The sequence below is a fragment of the Antrostomus carolinensis genome, unplaced genomic scaffold, assembly GCF_000700745.2.
Source record: "Antrostomus carolinensis isolate BGI_N321 unplaced genomic scaffold, ASM70074v2 scaffold9738, whole genome shotgun sequence".
In the NCBI taxonomy this organism is placed as follows: domain Eukaryota; kingdom Metazoa; phylum Chordata; class Aves; order Caprimulgiformes; family Caprimulgidae; genus Antrostomus; species Antrostomus carolinensis.
Window position 1 is genome coordinate 1 of NW_010333655.1, and position 23,398 is coordinate 23,398.

Below are 23,398 nucleotides of genomic sequence, written 5' to 3' on the forward strand. Positions count from 1 at the left end.
TATATATATATATATATAAAAATAGAATAAGGTGAGAGGGTACTTCTGGAAGTCATCTTGTCTGGCTGTCCCAGCCCCCACCAAAAGCTGGACCAAAGTTACTGAGGTTACTTTTACTTAATGATCAAGCCCTCTTTTGAATGGGGCATTAATCTTTATTTTCAGAATTAAGAAAGCAGTTTATAATAATAGAAATGTAATCCTTGAAACTTTCCTCAAAAGATTCTTTTTTTATAAGCAAGCAATTACAAACATGTAGAGGGACTGTCTCTTACTACTGGGAATCAGCAGAAGCTATGCTATCCAAAAAAGTTGATTCTTCACGGTGGTGGATGTTCTGATTTTTTAGCCCATGCACATCTTATTTTGGCTTCAGCACCGAAACGTTCCATTCGGCATAGAGAGCCTCGCTTTCTAGTTTCATCAGTTTTTTTAATTGTGTGTTTGTTTAGACACTACTTTCATTTATGGGATACCTGCTTTATAGGCAAAAATATATAGACTATAACTGTAAATTTGTTTCACTGTGGAATCTTTTGACAGTGTCAGCTCTTGGGATTATGAATTTAGTCTATTTTTTTTTTTTTTTTACTCAGTTTAAATTTTACTGGCACTTTGAAGCTACTTGATGCAAGAGTCTGTCATAGGTTATGGTTTTTAAATAAAAGTCTGAAATGTTTGAAGGGAATTTTGTCATGGTTTTGGGAAGTCTAATACAAATTAATTGAATTATCTTTTCTGTCAAGTATGTGGAAGCTCACATTATTGCTGTGGTAGTGTTAATTTCTCTTTCCTCCTAGCAGCCAGAAAGTATATCAGGCTCTGTTCAGTCTTCAGTATTGGGGAAAGGTGTAAAACACCGACCTCCTCCCATCAAATTACCTTCAAGTTCAGGAAGTAGCTCTTCAGGTAATTATTTACTGACTTGGGCATCTCCTTTTATGTGTTCTGTCTTTTGTAAAATTACAAGATATCCCTTTAGTAAAGATTTAATATAAAAAAAAAAATCAGAATCTTATCTAGGAAAAGAGCATAATTTTGTTGATTTTTGATTGTTGTTCTAAAAACCATATCCTAACAAATATTCGAGTTAACATATACTCACAGAACAATAATGTATTTTAATTATGCTTTCCCAGGTAGTATTTTTAGTCCACAACAGTCAAGTGGCCATCTAAAATCCCCAACTCCTCCTCCTCCTCCTTCTAAGCCTCCTGGTCTTTCTCGGAAACAATCTATGGATCTTAATCAAGTTAGCATGCTCTCTCCAGCTGCCATGTCTCCTGCGAGCTCTTCACAAAGTGAGTCACGACCTAAATTCTCCATTAAATCTTAGGCTTTTGCATAAATGCTTCCTGAGATAAACTTCTTAACCTGTGGAATGATGAAACTTTAAGTGTACAGTGTACCCTGAATTGTATAAGTTGTGCAGCTTTAGGCAGGTCTCTTGTTCACTGTATGTATTTTATGTTTATTGTAACTGTGTTCGTTTTTTCTGTATATATGTATGCACCCTTTGTGTATACGTTTTAATACACTTTATGCAATTAGTATGATCGCCTCATTTATGAAAGGCTGGTAGATGATGTGATGAGATAAAATTCCAAAGTGTAGATTTTTTTTTTTTTTCCCTCCAGTGTAAAAACAGTATGTTAGATCAGCTTGCCTTTACATAATTTAAGCACCTGGTTTTTTAAATGTTATAGGAGCTGATGCAGTTGTATCTCTGTGTATGTATATAATCTGATCAGTCCCAAGGTGGTGATACAATAAACGATAAGATGATTTTTTAAAACACTCCTACACTGTTTTACAAATCATTGCTGATTGCAAGTGTGGTGGTGATGCTGATGATGAGAGCACCATATTCTCAGGTGTTAAAATGTAAATTTCAATAAGTGGCATCCTAGTTTAAGTACTTCCATTAACACAGGCAGAATCACTGTAATCATAGCTCTAGATCATAAACAGTTTTTAAAACATGTATGCGTCTTGAGACATTTCATGAACGGATTTGTACAAAGAGAAATCATAGCTGCAGCTTTTCAGGTTTTTATGAGTAATTGTGTACTGCACATTCCAGTATCCTGCACAGTATCATAATATGCTTTTTTGCATTAAATAATTTAAAATCTGGGTAGCTCAAAAGGTGTAAATTTTCTGCCTTCTTGTTTTGCACAAAGAAAAAGAGAAAACTCAGAGAAGTTTTCTTCTAACATATTTACTCAGTTTTTATGTTAGTGCTACGAATTGTGTAAATCCACTTCACGCAGTTGTTACTTTAATGCTCTGGGCACAACAGCTGGATGTTCACATTTATTTCCTTTCTTTCTGCAGGACATGAAAGCTAAAAAAAAAAAAACAAACACAAAAAAACACCTCAAGCTTTTGGGGTTTTTTGTTTTGCTTTTCTATTGATAAACTGTGCTTGCTGCATCCACAACAAATATAGCTATACATGCTACATTTAAGCAGAAGGAATTGCACAATAACTTTTAAAGATGCAGTATTATCCTCTGGTTCTTAAAAATTAAAAAATTATTTTTATTTGATCAAAACATGGCAAATGGGAGTTTAGCTATCTGATGAAATTTAGATCCACCCCATGATTATTAAAATAGTACATGTTTTTTGTTGAATCTGTTGTTTTCCATGATATATGTTTAACACAATGCTATTGTGCAGGCAGTGCATATCAACTATGTGTTTAACGTTTTAGGACAAAAACATTAATTAGGTTAAAATGGTCCCTAAGAAATTGTTTTATTTTGATTTAAGTATTTCTGAATGGAGTTATGACTTACTTTATGGAAGGACTTAATGGAGGATACAAAACTGTGTATGGCTTAAGAAATTAAGCATGGAGAATGGGTTTTCTGTGTGATTATACTGCATCCTTAACAATGAATGTGTGCTGCAACACTCGTGTAGAAATTAACACTTGCAGTCTAAAAAACAGAACAAATTGTCAGTGATAAATAAGATTCCATTAACCTTATTATACAAAAAGGACTGGCCTTTTATAACAAACTAGCACTTTTTATTTTTCTCAATGAGCAGGGTCTGGAACTCCTAAACCATCTACTCCTACTCCAACCAACACCCCTTCATCGACCCCACACCCTCCTGATGCTCAGAGCTCAACTCCTATTACCCCTTCTGCCACCCCTACTCCCCAAGATTCAGGCTTCACCCCTCAGCCCACTTTGTTAACCCCGTTTGCTCAGCAGCAAATGTCTCTGAGCCAGGCACTGCCTGTAATGACCATTCCTCTTTCCACCATGGTAACATCCATTACTACAGGAACAACCTCCACCCAGGTCATGGCAAACCCTGCAGGACTTAACTTCATCAATGTAGTGGGCTCTGTGTGGTAAGTTTTTTGTTATGATGGTTTCTTAATTTGCCCTGGGTGGGTTGGTTGTTGGGGTGGTGAGGTGGGAGGGTGGGAAGTGGTACAGGACTGTCCAGCATCCGTTAGGATAGATATTTTTCAGGATCTGCAATACAAAAAGATCATTCACTTTGTAACTACAGAGTGAGGAGCCACTAGAAACTACTTGTATTTCTCAAATATAAGGCACCTACTATCCATATATTGAAAAAGTCTGTTAAGAAAATTTTGCTTTCAGCTTTTTGGATGCATATAGATGAATTTCATAAGGCTTAATCTCAATTTAAGTGGTTTTGCTCTTTTAAGTTTGAAAACTTTTTTTATTAATCAGAGAGGAGGTGGATATCATATGCAGATCACTCAAAAAGTGAAAAGATGTTTGATATTAAAGTGCCTATGAATGAAAGATTGTATGTAAAATACAAGAAAACAACAACTTTTCTAACAATTTAATCAAACATTGAGGTTAAACATTCTTTGATCCTTAAAACACTTTTTGTAGTTTTAAAAAAATAATAAATGTTGCTGTCAAGAATAGATTGTATGGTATAATGTGAACTGCCTTGTTGGCTAAATGGAATTCTGTGATCAGTATAAGTGTGCTTCAGTGCAAGTATCAGACACTTGCATTACTCATCCAAGGTGTTCAGCAGTTGATCACTGTTCACAATATCACACAGAATTGCCTCGATTGGAAAAGACCTTTAAGATCATCAAGTCTAGTCATTAACCCGACACTGACAAGTCCCCCACTTATCTATGTCCCTGAGCACTATGTCTAGATGACTCTTAAATACCTCCAGGAATGGGGACTCCAATTACTGTTGATTAATTAGAGGGGTGTTTTTTTTCATGGTGCAAAAAGAAAACACATACCTGTTCTTTAACTTTTTCTTATGGCAGACAACTATTTTGAAGACTGTTGATCTTTCAGGATTTCTAGAATAATAGAACCACTTGTGGGTTTTTTCCATAGTTATACTAAAGAAAAAAAAAATTATATGCCAAGAATAGGAATTTATGTATTTGTTATACCACCCTAGGCATAATGATTTTTAAGCTGCCTTGATGCTTCATCCATAACCCTATTTACAGCAAACAATTTATTTACTTGTCATGAGACAGAGGACAAAAATTTAGTTACTTAGATTTGCTTGTACCACGTGGGTTTCATGTGTTGTCTTTCCTCTTCTACAGTGGAGCACAGACACTGATGAGTGGTTCAAACCCTATGTTGGGGTGCAACACTGGTGCCATAGCCCCTGCAGGTATAAATCTGAGTGGCATTTTACCATCAGGAGGTCTGGTACCAAGTGCGCTGCCCGCTGCAATGCAGTCTGCCTCTCAAGCAGGTTAGTCTAAATAAGTTGAAAAGCCACTTTTCAGATAGGGACAGTACGAAAACATATTGTGAGAACAGTGGGCAAAAGTGGCCATTGTGTGAACAGATTGTGTGTTTGATGGCTGGAGCTCAGGAACAACGTACATATTTTTGCATTGGAAGCGCAGGCTACCTTTGAGATTGTTTGAAATTGATTTTGAAGAGTTAGACTGGGGAAATGTACTCCAAAACCTGGATTGTTTTGTATGCTCAGTAGGAAGTTTGAGAGAAATTCCAAATTCAAATGCAACATTGATTATGATAACTACCAGAAAAAAGGCATGACTGAACTTAGAAGGAGGCATCACTTTTTAAATGGGAGAGGCATTTCATTCTATTACTGCTACTGCTTTATTCTAGTAGGGCAATGAATTAGTTTCTTATTGCCTTCAAATAGGACTATGTAAATTTGTATGCCTCACTATTCATTAAAGTAACATTTAAATTCTTAAGGGTTTTTTTCTGAAAAAATAATAAAGACAAAAAACCCCTAATGTATGATTACAGAATCAGAAGTATAGAAGAGACTTCAAGATACCCATCCCTTACAGTTAAGGCAGAGTCAAATCTGTCTAAACCATACTGAACCAATGCTTATCTAAACTGACTCTAAATAAGTTCAGTGAAGAAGATTCCAGTCTCCCTCAGTATCTATTTGGAGTAGTTCATTATCCATACAAAATATTTCCTTCTAATTGCAGTGCATCTCCTTAATTGCAAATTAATTTCTTTTTTTTTTTTTCCTGTTCCTTGCAGATATGAAAAATATTGTTCACTGTTTCTCTTTACCTTCTAAGTATCAAACATGCTGTCATGTCCCACATTTGTCTTCCCTTTCTGATAGGTCGTATTTTTCAAACCTTTCATAATCCTGTCACTCTCTTCTAGACTGTCCAATTTGCTTACATGCTTCTTAAAATGTGATAACCAAAACTGGACACAAGCCTGAGCTTGGCTGATTTACCACTGTGGAGCAGAGCAGAATAAATGCATCTCATCTCTTTCACAACATTCCTGTTAACATTTCCTCAAGTGAGGTCTGCCTATTTTTTATTTGTATTTTTTGCAACAGCATTTTCACAACAGCATTACATGAACATAAGAACAGCTTTATTGGTTTAGACCAAAAATCTGTCCAGTTTATATTCTGTCTCTGACAGTTGCCATTAGAGGATACTTAGGAAAGAGTTTAAGACAAGGTAAAAGTGTGAAGTGAAACATCCCTTGTATACAACTGTACCTCTTCTGGCAGTCTGCAGCTTTGAGACTTTCTCAGCTGAAGACTCTCCACATGGATCTTTGTGCTTAATATTCTGTGTTAGACTTGTAGTCTGTGGATTTATCTAACTGTTTTTTGAACCCATTTATATTTTTGGCATCGACGGCATCTTGTGACAGTGAGTTTTATAAATGTAAAATGTGTGAAGAGGTGGTTCTGTGTGTTCTGTAGTTTGTGGTATGGATGATTTGTATCTGCTTGTGACTTGCTGTAACTTCTCACATCCTTTCTTGCTGTATAGACACAAAGCTACTTCCTCACAACTTTGTACTTGTTCATTTGTGGTTTTTTTAATTCAGTGTTACTGATTTTTGGACCCTTTCTTCAATTCCTTAGGATCACTTTTATTCTAATTCTGTCCTTTCAAGCACTATCAACCTTTATCAGTTTGGTGTCACAGACTTTTATGTGCTATGTTGTCACCCACATAACAGATGGTAGTAGTGAGCTGGGCTAGGTCAGTGGCAGACTTCTGGGGGATTCTGTTTGACAGCCGCTGTTTTACTGGAGCATTTGTAGCCCTTCTATACCCAACTCATAGCATACTACAGATACATCTTTTTTAATTATTTTTTTTATTTTTTAAGCATAGCTTTGAAGAGTGGCATGTGAAATAATACTGAAAGTTCTACAAATCAGATAAATCTTGCCAGAAGCCCTTGACAGGGAAGACAGTTGCTAAGATTTTGGGTGGTATTATTTTCTGTTAATGATTGAGAAGCTGACAGCCTGTTACTTGATTGAGCCCTTGGACATTTCTGGATTTACTCTACAAACAGTAAAACTTTTTAAAGCCAGAAGAATCACTGAAGAATAACTACTATGATATTCTCCACACTTACCTTTAAGGCATTAGCAGGTTATAGGTTATGGGGTACAGTGTTTAGTAGCGATACAGTTTTCTTTCTCTTTACTCAGCTCTCTTTGACTTTGAATCTGGATAACTATGAACTTATCAACATTACAGAAAATGCAGCATTGTGTTAAGTGTAAAATTTAAACTTGCCAGTTTTCCAACTTCCAAATGTTTAGAAATTATCCCAGGGGAAAGGTGTATTAATTGCAATACACATGTATAAATAAGTAAAGACTTCCTACTAATAAAAAGATGTTTTCTTTAACAGGCAGCCCCTTTGGTTTGAAAAATGCATCAAATCTTCGGCCCTTAAATCTTCTACAGGTAATTGATATATTTGGACACAATAATAATGATAATTTCTTGATTTTCTTTAGAGGCATGTTTAGTGCTGCTTCTTACTGCATTGCCCCCCCGCAGATCTTTGAAGCCAGTTGATCAAACAAACCATTTACTGCAAATTTTAATTACTTATTTAAAACACTTAGAATGAGAGAAAAAAAAGCTACTGCTATAAAAATACCGGGTGGAAATTATATTCTTAGCACACAACAAAGCAGCTGTTCTCAGTAACAATCTAAAAATGCTGACATTTGAATTCAAGAGATTAATCTTAAAATACAATCTTAAATTTTTGGGATTTGCCTAAGCTTTTATTGCAAATCATTCTTTAAACTGAAGTTATGTTTATTTTGAAAGTACAAATCATTACGGTAGAATCACTCGGGGTTACACATACAAGGCCTAAAGGCTGAGCTGAACATTCACAGGTAGGTGCAGTAATAGCTTTAAAGAGCTTCTGGTAATGGAAATAGAATTTGATCTAAGATAGGGGGTTTAGGTGGTCTGTAAATGTTTTCTTTCTGCTAAGCATACCTACAAATACAAACATGAGCTAAAGTTGCTTATTATATCAGAGCTCCATCTAAAAGCAGAACAGGGAGTGTTTGTGGAACTGGTTGTAGTTCCTGGATCTTGAAGTCAGATACAGGTTACAGGTGCAAAGTGCAGCTTCAGTGTTCCACAAATGTTGCACCATGCTTCAAAAATGTAAAAGATGAGCTGTAGCTCTGCTGCTTCCTCCTCCCACTCCAGAAACATGGAAAAGTGCAGGCCCAGGAGGCAGTTATGCCAGAGTAGAGCTCTTCTATAAAATGTAATGCTTGTATTTGTGTGATTCCATGTGGAAGTACATCCTTTCAGGCTACCTCTGCCACTTGTATAAGCCAAGAATAATTTGTCTGAAATCAGTGCAATTAAAGCTGGGGTAAGGAAGAGGAATCGAGACTGTTTAACATTTTTTTGGCATCAGACCTTGCAGCTTGGATTAGAAGCATCAATTAAAATTCAGTGGAATATTCTGAAAGTGAAAATAATACACAGTGCTTTTGAAGACTAGCCTTTACATTTCCAGTATCACCTCAATCTCCATTTTTAATTAGAATAATAAAAATGTATTTCCTGTGGAAATATCTCACTGTAATTTGAGGCAGGTTTGTTTTCTGAGCATAAGGCTTTTTCACAAACAACAGCAATTGTGTACTGATTCATTTTAAAGGATTAAAAAACAAAACAAAACAAAACCTCCAAAGAAATACCTCATTATCAGTGTCATGTTCATCCTAGGACAGTGGGAAACTCATCAGTTTGATTGAATTATGCCTTTTGTTTTTTAATCTTCAACAGCTTCCAGGTGGTTCACTTATTTTTAACCCACTCCAGCAACAGCAGCAGCAGCTGTCACAGTTTTCTTCACAGCAGCAGTCTCAGCAGCCTACAGCCCGTAGTCCTCAGCAACAGGGAGAACAGGTGTGTGTTAAGAGCCCTCAGTCTGGGGTGCATGGATGAAACAGTTTCTCCTATTCTCCCCATCTCCACCAGTAAATGAGCCTTTACAAAACAGATCTAAAGGCAGAAGGGAAGGAGAGACTTCCTGCAAAACCTTCTCAGACTGCAAACACTGCAGTGGCTTTGTTGCCATGGCTGGAGCTGTGTTATACTCCTTTAGTTATGTCCTGTGTAGAAGAGCTGTAACAAAGCAACTGGCTAAGCACTGTCTTTAGCATGAAGAGAGCCAGCCTACTGTATGAGTGGTGTAAGATCAGCTTAGTGCTGTCCTAACTAGCAGCTAACACCAGATGAACCAGAATTACTAGAGTAACTAGAACTTATTTACACTGCTGTGAGTTGGCTTATGATCCTCACTGCTGTAGTTCAACAGAATCGTTGTCTTTGCACCAGAGAAAGTATCAGTTGGCTTTAAAGCTGTGATCTTAAAACACTTGCTCTGCTGCTGCTTGTAATTAGTGTTAAAGGCTTTAATCACTGAAGAAGTCTAACCTCTTGGTACAGATCAATCTGTCTGTTCTTAAAATAACAAATTTTGAGTGGGTGGTTCTACCTGTGCCTGAAAACCTTACCAGCACTAATGGAGCAGTTTGGGGAAAAGGAGCTGCTCTGCTTTTGTGTTCTGTATCTTTTGCCTTCCCAGACATGTAAGACTTCTGTTTATCGAATAGTCTCTCCTGGATACTCAGTTTGTCATAATAATTTTGCTTGTGCTACTGTAGACTGTTCGTAAGTAAGGTGCCTCTTTAAAATGTTTTTATGGTGTATAGTCTCCTGTGTCATAGGCCATGTTCTGGAATGTGGGACAGTTTCATAGGACACTTTCACATTTATTCTCAGAATCCAAATGTCAGTTACTAGTTGAATTCCTAAAAAAAAAAAAAAAAAATCTATGCAAGCTCATATTATTGGGTTTTATTTTCTCAACATTGAACTTTAAGGAGATTTACAAAAAAGCTGATGTAAGCCTAGTCCTTCTTGTGGCAGAAAGTTCTCTGGAGGAAATCAATCTCTCTGCAATGCCTGACTTCCCTAAGAAGCTTCTCTCTTACCACGCATTATAGAGCAAGACAAGGGTCATTAGCTAAAATGAGCTACTGTGGGTACCAGATGCCTTGGCTTAGTTCACTAAGGACAGGAATGTGTGTGTTCACAGTGCTGTCATCCAAGTGCTGGGAAAAAACTGAACAGTTTTCTCTGCAGAGTATGTACATTCTCGTCTCATACTTGGGGTTTTTCCCTAAATGTTGCTTCTATGACTTTGTAAGTCTGTCTTAGTAGTCTTAGTCTTCATCGAGATGATGATGATGTCATCTTAATGTGCAGTCTTTTGGTCAAGTTTACCTAGATCTTGGTGGCATTATTTCATATGGTTATTCTAAAGAAGCATTGCAACTCCTGGAAATGTACCTGCTCAAAAGGTGGTTTGTTTTTGTTGAGTTTTTTTTTCTGACTGGTAAGCCATGCAGTTTACTTGAATCGCATAGATAACACTGTATTTCCCCACTTTATGAATCAGTGCATAAGTTCAGTTGTAGAAAAGGTCATAATTCAGTACCCTTTGACTTCAGTAGACAGTAAATCAGACTCCATTAATTCCATTTCAGTGCTTGTGAGAACTATTCTGTTATGAAAATAAAATTTTACAAGCAGGTTTTGTATTTGCTATAAAATTAAGGAGCACATGGCACAACATGAGCACGTGAATGCAAGTTTCAGGCTTTTTACATTTTGATTCATTAGGACCTTTGCACACGAATGGTTTAAGGTGTCACCTGAAGACTTGGGGGTTGGGAGTGGGACAGGAAATATAAGATTACAACCATGAACTGTAGTCTCTGCTGACTGCAGGGAAGTTGGTAATGACATGGGACTTCTGCTGGGCAATAGGCATAATACCATTTCTGGCAAAACGGAGCTGTTTTGGGGCATTCAGCATCTGTTTGTTCTACTTTAATAGTAACTACATTATAGCCTGTATCTACATGAACTGGAAGATGTAGAATTGAATGTTTTTAAATAGCACTTCAAAAGTTTGCCTTCACACTGGCTTTATTTGCTTATTCATGGATACCAGGGTTTGGTAATAAGGATCAAGCTTTTCATTTTTGCTAGGGGTCTGACCAAGGTCCATCCAATCAAGATCAGGCATTATCTGCCCAACAAGCTGCTGTAATTAACCTGACTGGAGTAGGGAACTTTATGCAACCTCAAGCCACAGGTATGTGCTTGCTGAGCCTCCTTTTTTAGTCAAGTGTGTATCTTGATAAATTCACACTGAAATGAAGTTTGGTCTTAAAGAAGTCTTACATGAGATCAGAACAATTTACTATTTATTATTAGCACATGAATTATACAAGAAATACTGGACTTCCAAAGCTTGCACTTTTCTGCTTTGTTTGGCAGTTAAGTGTAGTAAATTGATAATACCACATGAAAACAAGTCACACAATATAAAAAGAAAATACAGGGAACTTCCATGCCAGACTTCATTGAGGAATGTTTCTTTAACTGTGTGCTTAACATCCAGTATGAGAAACCTCTTTGTGTCTCCACAAGCACTTCATAATCTACTTATGTTCTAACTAACAGAGTATGTATATCATGTATACTTTATTCTGCACTGTTTCGAGTTTGACTCTGAAACTAATTCTGTTGATCCCCCTTTTCTGTTACACTCTATTCCTCTGTCTTCCTTCCCTGACCCTGACAAACTTGACCTCACCTCTTTGACCTGCCTGCTTTCCCCTTCTCCTTTCTTAGTGTTGTCTCAGCTTGGCTCTGCCGTGAACAGACCTGGGCAAAGCCTTCCTCAGCAGAGACTCCAGCTCTCTTCTGCCTTACAACAACAACAGCAACAAGCCTTGCAGCAGCAGCAGCAACAGATACAAGTAATCCAGCAACTTCACTCTGACTGTGGTTAAAAAAAAAAAAAATAAAATAATTAAATACAATTCTTGGCTCCAAAACAAAAAATCTTGCGGGGGCCCCCCCCCCCTTTTTTTTCCCTTTAAACTAATGTCTTTATTGTCTCTTAAATGAAAGAAGCATTAATTTTGGCAAACTATATCATGAAGGATTTGAAATCTGTTGTTCTCTCAGCTTGGAGCACTGAATTTATTTTTATTCATTTAAGCCATCCACGTTCCTGATTTGCTAACATTCAAGGAGTGCTTGTGGCACATACCTAAATAAGCTCTGCCAGGTGCCAGTAGATTTCCAAAGAGCATGAATGTGTAAGCACCTGTAAGTTCAAATGTAGCACAGCTACAGTCAGCCCATGGAAGCAACAGCTCTGGGAAGGCATTCCTTTTAGCATTCTGTCTTTCAGATGCTTTATGAAAATATTTTTAATGGTTTTTTTTAGCTGTCTCCCCTTTGTGATAAAAATAGACAATACATACCATGCATATACCAAAAAGGTATTATCTTAATGTACTGTGTAACCCAAACACTCACTGAAGTTGCTGAGTTACTGCAGTTACTGCACTGGAGAGAAAGGGCAAAGAACAAAGCTGTCGAAGTACATCTGCCCTCAGCAGGCTTCTGTGCCACTGGTGCTGCTTGACTGTACTCATTGCCCCTGTACATGGTGTATTCCTTTTGTCAACCTGGTGCTTCCTCATTTTTTTAATTTTCATTTTTCCCTTGCCTTCCTCTCATTCTTCCTGATGTGAAACTCAGCTTTATAGTCAATGCTAACAAGCTTTTTCTCCCCCTTCTCCTTCATGGCAGCAGTTGCGATTCTTGCAGCATCAAATGGCTATGGCAGCAGCAGCACAAGCAGCTCACCTGCATCGTCAACAGCATTCAGGCAGCCACTCAAAAAGTAAAAGGAAAAGAGGGACACCGACCCCCCCAAAATCCTGAGACTTGCCTTTTATTTTTTTTTTTCTTCTGCTAAATAAAAAAAAAATCAATTCAGAGGGGATTTTTTTTTTTTTTTTTCAGATTAAAAACAAACTTAAAAACAAATCAGTATTTTACATTACTGGTGAGAAAATGAACTTTTGCCATTACACTGAAACGAATGAACTGTTTTTGGAAGCCAACTCTACAGAACCTAGAGATTTCATCTAGAAAGCAGCTCGAGCCTGGTTTCCTTAAGTCACTTAATTTTTTAACAGAACGTTTTATCTTGTATTTTTTACCACTCAGCAGCATTGTACATAGTATAAGGGTGAAAAACATTTTAGAAAAAATGAACTTTGTAAATGTAGTATTGGTATTTGTTTATTTAGTATAAAAGGTTTGTGAACACTGTAACAAATACAATTTTTACAAATCCATTTTTGAAAAGATCTCTCGTTTTGTTCACTTGGGCTTTATACTTTTTACTACTTTGTCTATCAGCTTCTTTACTTCTTTCTGCCTTGTAATTGCTCTGGTGATACAGTCCTGAAGCTTAGCTCCTGTAAGAGGACTTCCACCTAAAAATTAAAGGGAACAATTTGATTTTCTGTTTATACTTCAGTATCTCTAAATGTGTTTTCCAAATGAGAGTATTAATACAGTATTTCACATGACCAACAACTTTCACACAGACAGCCTCAGGCAAAGAAAACAGAAACAAACTAGAAGTGTAACAGGAGACACACTCAAAATCTGTCCTTTGCTGTAGGTAGCTCAAGCTGTGACGTTTTTTTGAACTTAGACTGTTTCAGCTGGAAGGGACCTACAACCTGAGTCATGCCATCTTTTTCAAAATTAATTTCAAAAGGAAGTTATTCAGTAAGTACTCAAGCAGCCCATCATCATAAAGCAACCCCGTTTTACAAAGAAAAGCAGGTACATAACATCTAGGTCAATAAAAGATTACCATCTCCATAAGTTCCTGTGTAATAAACTTGGAAGTACCTGGTTTATGGACAGAACAGAGTCTGCCTTCATCATCAGTTACAATAGTTACTGTTCCAGTTGCTAAGTCTTCTTCTTCAGCAGTTGGATCAACAATGAGTAACGTGCTTGTGAAAGAAAAACATATGCATGCACATTAGTATGTGTTGCTCCATTAACGTTATTGCAAAGCTCACAACTTATTATTTTTTACTGTAGTCTTATGAAATACTTGTAGGTGGATTTAGTGCTCAGGCTTATCTACTTAGCAAAATGCACCAATTAAAAAAAAGTGGGAGATTCCACATATTAAATGTGTGTGTCTGTTAAACACTAGCTGTTGAAAATACAGCTTTGTGTTTAAGTGTCATAGATTTGTGACACCCATATATTGCAGGGAAAATGCCATTAAACTGCCATTTGCAGTATGCAGTCACTTACTCCAGAGTTACACAAAGATAATGACATTGGTTTTAGGTGTAGGCCACACCAATCTCTACTAGAACTTAAGGCAAAACTAATTTCCAATGGCAAATTCACTAAAGTAGTTCTCGGTGTCTTGTCAAAGAACTCTAACACTACTCTGACTAGGAGTAGTTCAGAAATGCATTTACTGGGTTCCTTAAGGCAGCCAAAATAAGCTGTCATACATCACATGATGTAGATCATTAAAAGAGATTAAATATTATTATTTTTGAACCAATTAATAAGTTAAAAATAGAGCAAACTAATGGGAAAAGAAAAAAAAAAAAAAAGAGGATCTGAACTATAAGCCAACTTTGCACAAGAAAAACTTTAAATTTAAAAAAGCCAAACAGCCACCATTCAGCCTTAGTTTCTTTAAAATAAAAATCACTACCATTACAAACATTTGTCTGAAGTGCCGGTATCATGACAGAGAAGACTTTAGCTCAAGTTTTTGTGTTAAACTAACAATGAGTATTGATGTAGTCAAACTCAGTTTAGCAGCTGGAGTACACTACACCTATGCTCAGTGGTGTTTATGACAAGTTTGCAGGGGGGAAGTCAGTAGCAAGGCTAGAGGAGCTGATTACACAAAACAGGTGGAAGAGTAACAGAATTTTTCCGTTTGAACTCATATGCAATGCATAATTCTGGGTTTTCTGGGTAATTGACAACTGCACCAATAGTTTCAGATTGCCATTTAGTAGCAGCAGCGTACTGAAAACGTCCATCCCTAGTTACGCTCCTCAAACACTGCTTTATTCTACCCACACGCACCGTGCAACAGCAGCCCTTGGCACGACAGAGGCACCTCGCACACATGGGGAGTTCAGCACATCAGACTCGGTATTTACATACAGGTTGACTCCACAGGAGCCATCTGTGAAGCTGCACAGTGCTCTGCACCAGCGCTTCTCACCGTGCCCACACTACCCAGCAACCCAACCTCATTTATTCAAGGAGGGCTTTTATGCAGAAGAAAAACATCTCTGGAAGTCACAGTATGTAAAACATATTATTTAGAGGGCTATGTCAACAGCTGTAGAAAAACTAATAAACAAGAATTTGTAAAAAAAAAAAACAAACCACAACACAGGCAGACACAGGCACACTCCCTCAGTATTTAGTTTTAGGAGTTGAAGGGAGACAAGTTGTTCAATGGAACACTTCATTTCAGCAAAGAGAACAAAGCCCAACAGACTGTCACAGAGCTTTCTTCCAAAGGCAGCTTCTTTGGCTATTGGTAACTACGTGTGATTTGTGTGCAAATAACAGCCTACTGACAACTGTGCCTATCGTGCCATCCAAACTCTCAGTCTACATCAAACTTCAGCCCCATGAGAACTGGTATTAAAGCAATTAACAGAAGTACTGATAACTTTCTTATTTTATTCATTTTGGTAATCACTTGGTCAACATCTGAGTTTAGTGCTCCCCCAACCCAATCTCATATTTGAATGAAAGGGCCTATTAATAATTTCTGCAAATCCAGATTAATGTGCCATGAACCCCTGACCTAAATCTTAAATCAGATTCATAGCACAGCGAGCACCATCTTATTTGTCATTTTATACTTTTCAAATGGATACCACCATAAGTAACTGAATTTCTTATAAACAACAGCAGAACACACACTTAGCATACTTGGACTAATGAAGAGCCAGTAAACAATTTCATGTGAGGAGCCAAGTTATCAGATGTAATTATTTTGAATTCTCATAATCCAATTCTTTACCTACATGAACAATTACTTAAGAGTGCTGGTCATACTTCATCTTGGGTAATTATATTTTCAGTGATCCAGAGGTTCCATTGCTCTAACTGGACCATTACTTCTTACTTCCTCTGTTTACTAATTCCTTGGTATAAGCTGTTCAGAAACTACCATCTTTGATATCTGTTATTTACAGAGGCTTCTAAAACATTACCTGCATTGGTAACATCCATTTTGTCTCAAAGATACTGCAAAACCAAAACAATAGCTATCCCTGTACTTTTAAGCATATCTTTTAGGTTGGGAACCAGTTCTGCTTTAAGTCACAGGAAGAAGTTGGACAGACTGCGTTTTGTTCTGCACAGTCATTCATGTCACAGAACTACAGGTCAGTTAAATAAGAGAGGCCACGTATTTAAGATAAAGTGAAACAACACTGCCTGAGACTGCACGCTCTTCATTAGCAGAAGTGCGTAAGTGGTGCAGAAACATCACTGGTAGCATCCTCTGTCTTTCACTTCTTTTACACATGGAGTTGTTTTCATAAGTACAAAACAGGAACTTACTCATCAAATACAGCAAATGATGTGGCAACTGGATGCTTTGTGATAATCAAAGGATTCTTCTGTTTTAAATTAACTTCTGATAAACCAGTTTCTTCATTTATAGTAACTGATGGCAATTGTACTGAAAAGGTAAAAAATGACAATGGTATAACATTAAACATTTGCTGGTTTTAGGCCTAGACATGTCCAAGACTACTGAAGTATTTAAGGTCTTATTTTAAGCCACTGAAAATGGATCCCAATAGAGTTTTGGCTACATTACTGATGTACTGTACAAAAAAAATAGTGAATCCGAGGAAAGTATTTAGCTTAGAACTACCTGTTCAAGGAAGTATTTAATTTCTCTCCTCAAGGTAACATTCTTCCTTACACAGAAGCAAAATGCCATACAATTACAATACTTTAGAGTCATATTTAACAAAAAGTATTTTTTCCCCAAAAAGCCTACTGGACATACAAAAAACAGGAACATAGTCCCATCTGATGAATTTCATATACCCATAGAAACAGTGCAACCTCGTCTTCAAATAACTCTTGCTCTGACAACCCATACAGTGTTTGAGACAAGAAAATCAAGGGCAAAGTAGGAATAGGAATTCAAAGGCAAGCCATTCAGTTAGGAACGGTGGCCTTGCTGTTAGGCTTCCCTTTATACCTTCTCCTATGTGCATTTATAACCCACCTGCTTCTGAACAATCAATCCATATGTTGTATGCATGAAAACAGTTTTTTCAATCTACAATGCATTAAGCTAGGAATATTCTGTTATGACAAATAAGCAAAGCCCCCAACGACTCATTCTGCCTACACAAAACACGAGAACGCAGTAAGACACTGATGTAGACATTAAAATCGTTTATAACCACTGCTGAAAGATTCAGATCTCCAACAGAGGAACAAATGGCAGAATAGCTATTAGTCTTACAAGAGAGCAATAATATACATACATAAAGATCCCACTCCCCAGATGTTACACATCTATGGCATCCATACCATCACTTCCACTTTGTATTTGAGTTTTAGTAATTTAGCATTCAAATTACAGGAAAAAAGCAGTCTCACTCTTAAGGAACTGTGAACCAGTTACTGATTCATCATCCCTCAAAACTAACGTATTTCTCCAAGCAATGCTACTCAGAGTGTGTCTCTTGCTCTAGAGAAGACTTACCATTCTTTAATGCTGCTAACAGAGCAAAGACGCTGGCATCCAAAACGTTTCCATCATAGTCCAGACATATGATATCACAGTATAACACCCAAGCAAGCTAGCAAAAAAGGTTTGCACATGTGAGATATGACAGCAGCTAAGCAAATGGTGCAATAGCTAAGAAAATTTAGGGCACATGAACAAAGATACTTATATCTATCATACGATTTTTACACTTGAGATCTAAACCAAGCTAGGAAGACTAAAAAGCAAAAACAACGACAAAACAATCTATAACCCCAAATACCTTATTTAACGTCTCAACACTGTGATCTTGTTAGTATGTCCATCTTCATTTTGAGATACAACTTACCTTGCCGTCTGCAATACATAGATCTTCTTTTGCTATTATCTGTGAACTAAAATAAAATGAGAGAATAAACCAGGAAACAGAAAATTGTCTTGCAGTTGTTTGTGTTTTAAATGCATTAAGATGATTCTTACTTTTCAATCACATCTGCAATGAACTGGCTTGCGGCTTGAGCCTCTTCACCAGGCGGTCCAGAGCGAAACCTCGTTGAACAGAGGGATGGCAGTTCTACATTTGGAACTAGGTAGCAAGAATCATTAGTCATAAACAAAAGAAAATAGACAATGGGATATCAAAAATAGAATTAAGACAATACACACTCTTAATACCATTATACATACTTCACATGAAAGGCAAGACCAAGAATTTTTCAATAAAGCCTTCCTACTTCTCCCCTCAAAAATAAAGTTATGCATGAATTTGTATTAAGGAACTTACAGTACTCTGTACTCAGAAATTATGGAGAAGCACGTACTTCTAACTACCATTTCCTGTTTGTAAGCCTGCTACGAGTATCATGAGCCCACACAAACTCTTATTTAAGTCTTAAGCATTCTTAAGCAGATCAAGAAGCAACAGCATTTTCATCCCACTGCCTGACTTTACTGGTATGCTATCTGCTTTTCATCAACCATTAAACCCTGATGCTTTAGACTTGAAGCAAAAACATACATAAATATTCTCAGGAAAAAAAAAAAAAAAGTATAATCGAGTTCACTGAAAACATCATACTTTGGAGATGCCTTATAAAAAGGGGATTTAGTCTAACCTCTCAGTTCCACACAAATATTTTATTTCAAAAGAAACTCCACACAGGAGTGAGGATGCAGCCCTGAGACTTCTACAGTTCTCCAAGAAATAAACAGGGTTTATTTCACTGTTTTTAAGAGTTACATTTTTTGCCTACTGGGACTTCAAGACAAAAGTTAATGTTCCTTTGCACAACCTTGCATGCCAGTCTTTTATAGATGAAATACCTTCCCCCTCAACATACACGCTTCCTCCTGCGGCAGCTTTGTTTTCAGCCTGGCCTGGAATCAGCAATAAGTAAACAGCTTTACATGGAAAACCCGTAAGCAGACCAGGGGAATTCTGAAATTTCTGAAGTACCATCTCCTGTATGTCAATTTGAAAATTAATTTTAAATAATACAATTTTACCCAAATTAGTTATTTTAAGAAGCCTTCACAAGACACTCAGTCTATCCCACCATTACAGCCTTCTATCTGAAGCAATACAAGATCTGAGTGAGATCCATACTGAAAAGCTTACCGATATATCCCTTATTAGCAGAATCTACTGCGGGTGCAGCAAGTTCCTGGAGAAAAAAAGACAAAAATGAAGAGCTGAATTTTGTATAAAAAGATTTTCCAGGTATTCTATATATAAATGGTCATTTTCTTCACAGTTATCATTACAGTGAGATTTACAAGAGCCTTTTTTGATCAGACCCTGTCTGTATTTCTCCTGTGGGAAAACGCTAATACCGGGATATACAGTGATTTGTCTCATAATTCATGACAGGCCAGCAGTAAAGTTGAGGCTACAAGGCACTTAATAGTGCCATGCACTTATTGATCAACAGTTAGTAACTCTTCAATTACACAGCTTTTAGTAGAAATAAAAAAAGACCTTATTTTTGTATATCTCTTTCCCCATACACAATACACACCACAAAAGTACGTGATCTCAGACTATACAGGTAGGATTAGACAACAGATAATATATAAACTTTCATGTCTAAAAGTAACTCAGGTGACAGACTGTACTAGTGTCTGACTGGTAAACTATTGTAACTCTGCAGGAGGTTCATTCTAAAAACGAATGCACCACTTCAGCTCACACCTAAGTTAAAATAAAAACCAGCCATACCGCTTTAACTCCACAAATCACCGTAGTATTTCCTAACTTCACCAGGGCAGAACCATCTGCAGTTGTAATTGAACCTGAAGAGAGAAAGTGCTGTTCAATAAAATTCCATTTTTCCATTCCAAGGGCATTAATTAACATTCACCTTCACAAAGTGTTTACTTTCCATCATTTTATACTAAACACAGGCTAAGAAAAGTCTTGATGAATCCAGAGTGGGAATAGAATCTCTCTATTAAACAGTCAATCACATAGAAACACACAGAAAGGTTGAGGCTGGAAAGGACCACTGAAGGTCATCTGGGCCATGGTCACCTAGAGCCAGTTGCCCAGGACTGTATCCAGACAGCTTCTGAATATCTCCAAGGATATTCAGAAGTTGATATTCAACTGCTCTGGGAAACCCTGTGCCAGTGCTCTGTCATTCTGACAGTGAAAAAGTGTTTCCTGATGTTCAGAGGGAGCCTCCTGTACCTCAGTTTGTGTCCTGTCAATGGGCACCACCAAAAAGAGCCTGGTTCTATCTTATTTACAGAATCACAGAATGTCAGGGATTGGAAGGGACCTCAAAAGATCATCCAGTCCAATCCCCCTGCCAGAGCAGGAACCTAAATGAGATCACACAGGAAGGCGTCCAGGCGGGTCTTGAATGGCTCCAGAGAAGGAGACTCCACAACCTCCCTGGGCAACCTGTTCCAGTGCTCTGTCACCCTCACTGTAAAGAAGTTTCTTCTCAAGTTTAAGCGGAACCTCCCTTTGAGCATTTATATACATTGACATTTATCCTCCCTTTGAGCATTTATATACATTGACAAGATCACCCCTCAGCCTTCTCTTCTCCAGGCTGAACAGTCCTAGCTCCCTCGGCCTTTCCTCACAGGAGAGAAGCTCCAGTCCCTTCATCATCATGACCCTTTGTTGGACTCTCTCCAGCATGTCCAGGTCTCTCTTGTACTGTCGAGTAGAGGAGAAGGATCACCTCCCTCAGCCTGCTGGCAATGCTTTGCCTAGTGCAGGTCAGGGTAACACTGACCTTCTTTGCAGCAGGGGCACGTTGCTGGATCATGTTCAACCTTGTATCCACCAGGACTAGCCAAGTGGACTACCTGGTCCTTTTCTGTCAAGCTGCTTTCCAGCTGGGTGGCCCCCAGCATTGGTGCCTGGGACTGTCCCTCCCCAGGTGCAGGACTTTGTGCTTCTCCTTGCTGAATTTCACAAGGTTCCTGTCGGCCCATTATTCCAGCCTGCTGAGGTCCCCCTGGATGGCAGCACAACCCTCTGGCACATCAGCCACTCTTCCCAGTTTGGTGTTGTGTTGTCTGCAAACCTGCTGAGGGTACGCCTTGCCCCATCTTCTAGATCATTAATTAAGATGTGGAACAGGACTGGACCCAACACTGATCCCTGGTATACTTTTTCAAACCAGAAATCATAGATGGTTACCATAAGCCCACCTTTTGGCTGACTTACAGCAAGACTTAATGGAAGGCAGCACTGCACAAAGGAAGAGACCTGCAGTGTCAAGTTGAGCAATGATCAGCACTATTCCATGGTGGTACGTTAACCTGTATTTTACTTTTAGAATTTACAAGGTGTAAGAAAGGCAGGTAAGGTGCTGCTGCTCACTGCACAAGAGGTATCTTGCCTCTGCTTGAGACAGTTGCTCATCAAGCTTAGAACAAAGCAGAACCTAAGAGTCTTTCAAGATGTTAGAGCATCAATTTTGCAGTGGCCAGTATATGCCTAGGCATATATGTCTAGACACTGCCTTCAGCATCTGTAGCATACACTGCTGTCTTAGGAAGAGACAAGCTTCCACGACCACCTAAATTGTGCTGTCCATACCAGCCCAGGAGCAGAACTGAATAACAACACTCAAACACGTTACTATACCGTGTTGAACCTATAAATAAAAATCCTTCCTCTTTCTTGTTTCAAAATGCAAGCAACAAGAATACTGACTAGCAAGTTGTTAGGGTCACTAACTACTATAATCTGAGATTCATACCTCCCCCATTATTATTATTCCCAATAAGCACTTGCCTATGTTGACAGTGGTTGCCCGGAATTCACCTAATTCCCTTCCATCGGGTCGACAGTTCTCTTTCTAAACAAAAATTACAAAGTTCAAATTAGAAAACCTATTTTATTAAATAACACACCAATATTTATGCTATATGAGCTAATAAAAAACAGTATTCTCTTCTTTTTAGCAGAAATATGCAGTTACAAAAATGTTAGGGAAAACTCAGTCACATTGTAGCCACCTTTTCATCAGCTGATAAGTAGCTTGTGGTTGTAGGCCTGCAAAAAAACCTTTTTTTTTAAGTTATTATAATTTATTTAGAAAATAAACATAACAATAGATTGATTGTCTCAAGTAAGTACTAGAGGCTAGATTCAGAATATCATTCAGGAATGAATACTCACTGATACCTTAAAATCAGGGTCCCTACCTGTCTGCACTGTTGAGATTTTGTAGGCAATTCCTCTCCCCCATCTCTGCCTAGTGGATCTCTCAAAATGAATGTTAGAGGGGGAAAAAAAAGACAAAAACAAAACACTCCCCCCAAAAAAACCCCAACATTCAAATACTGCAAGTCACAAGCTGTACAATACCTGAGCCTTAAGTTAGAAACTGCATCAACTCACTGTCATATTAGATCTGAATTATTATTCACCACAGTTTCAAGCTTCTCAAAAGCAAAGACTTTTGGTTTAATTATGAGAACCAAAACTGACTGCAATAATACTGGATCCATTTCTAAGTCGATACTACCTTAGTAATGGATAAGCTAATTTAATACACTAAAAAATCAGTGGTTTTCCTTCACAGTTATGGTGAGCATGGTTAGCAGCGACATTCTCTATTATTCGTTTTTAGTAGCATCTAAAAGCCCGGTCTGACCTAATTTTGTACTGGACACAAACCTACATCACCATCTTGGTCAAATTTAATTCACATTCCTTTTGAGGCCAACAGAAGCATTTACCCATCAAGACAAACAGGGACACAACCTGCTGCAGCACCAATGCCACAGACAGATGAAAAAACATGTTCTGAAGAGTATGACCATTTTTCCCCTGCTCAGCGAGTTTTTTGTTTTTCCCTTATAGTTTCATGTTTCCACACACACAAATCAGAAAAGCAAGAAAAAATTGATAACAAGCAATTTATACATGCATACTGTGTTTTACTCACCAAAAATCTTCTGTAATATTCCAATGGTTCCACTGTTCTAAAACAAATAGAAAGAAAAGTTCACACACAAGCTCCCAAGTAGGTAAGAGGCAGCAAAAAAAGATAAGGGAGCATATACCTACAACAACAAATAACCTGAGAATCAAGACAACCAGCAAAGCTCAAATTCACTTCCAAAATGCTTCTTCCTTACAAACAACCTGCCTGCCCATACACTTGACACAAACTACTAGCTTTCACCTCAATAATCTCGACTGTTAGTTTCAATCCAAAAGGAATGTTTATTGAGACAAGGGTGTAAAATGTTTCTGAAAAAATGCAGAAAGGGTCATTTTATTAGTGTCTGAAATATTTGTTAGTTCAAAGACTGCATTCAGATGTACAAAATGGTTTCAAACAATTTTACAGGCTTGAAATGTTATTTTTTCTTAGAATCATTTAGAAAATATAAAGTTAAGACATATGCTTCAT

The 23,398-nt window shown here is 37.7% G+C and overlaps 2 protein-coding genes across 2 annotated transcripts; one reads left to right on the forward strand and one right to left on the reverse strand.

Annotated features, from left to right (window-relative positions):
* Positions 1–800: 800 nt before the first annotated feature.
* LOC104529589 (transcription factor SPT20 homolog) lies at positions 801–12,628 on the forward strand (the record flags this gene model as incomplete). The annotated part of the gene is made up of 9 exons (XM_010173931.1): positions 801–909; positions 1,140–1,301; positions 3,061–3,373; positions 4,592–4,746; positions 7,179–7,234; positions 8,597–8,719; positions 10,874–10,979; positions 11,522–11,649; positions 12,497–12,628. Coding segments are annotated over 9 exons (1,284 nt in total), but the record flags the coding sequence as incomplete, so codon positions are not given.
* Positions 12,629–12,973: 345 nt separating this feature from the next.
* EXOSC8 (exosome component 8) lies at positions 12,974–22,978 on the reverse strand (the record flags this gene model as incomplete). The annotated part of the gene is made up of 10 exons (XM_010173932.2): positions 12,974–13,188; positions 13,616–13,722; positions 16,340–16,460; positions 17,508–17,604; positions 17,860–17,905; positions 17,991–18,096; positions 19,129–19,174; positions 19,729–19,802; positions 21,769–21,832; positions 22,928–22,978. Coding segments are annotated over 10 exons (828 nt in total), but the record flags the coding sequence as incomplete, so codon positions are not given.
* Between the last annotated feature and the right edge of the window lie 420 nt (positions 22,979–23,398).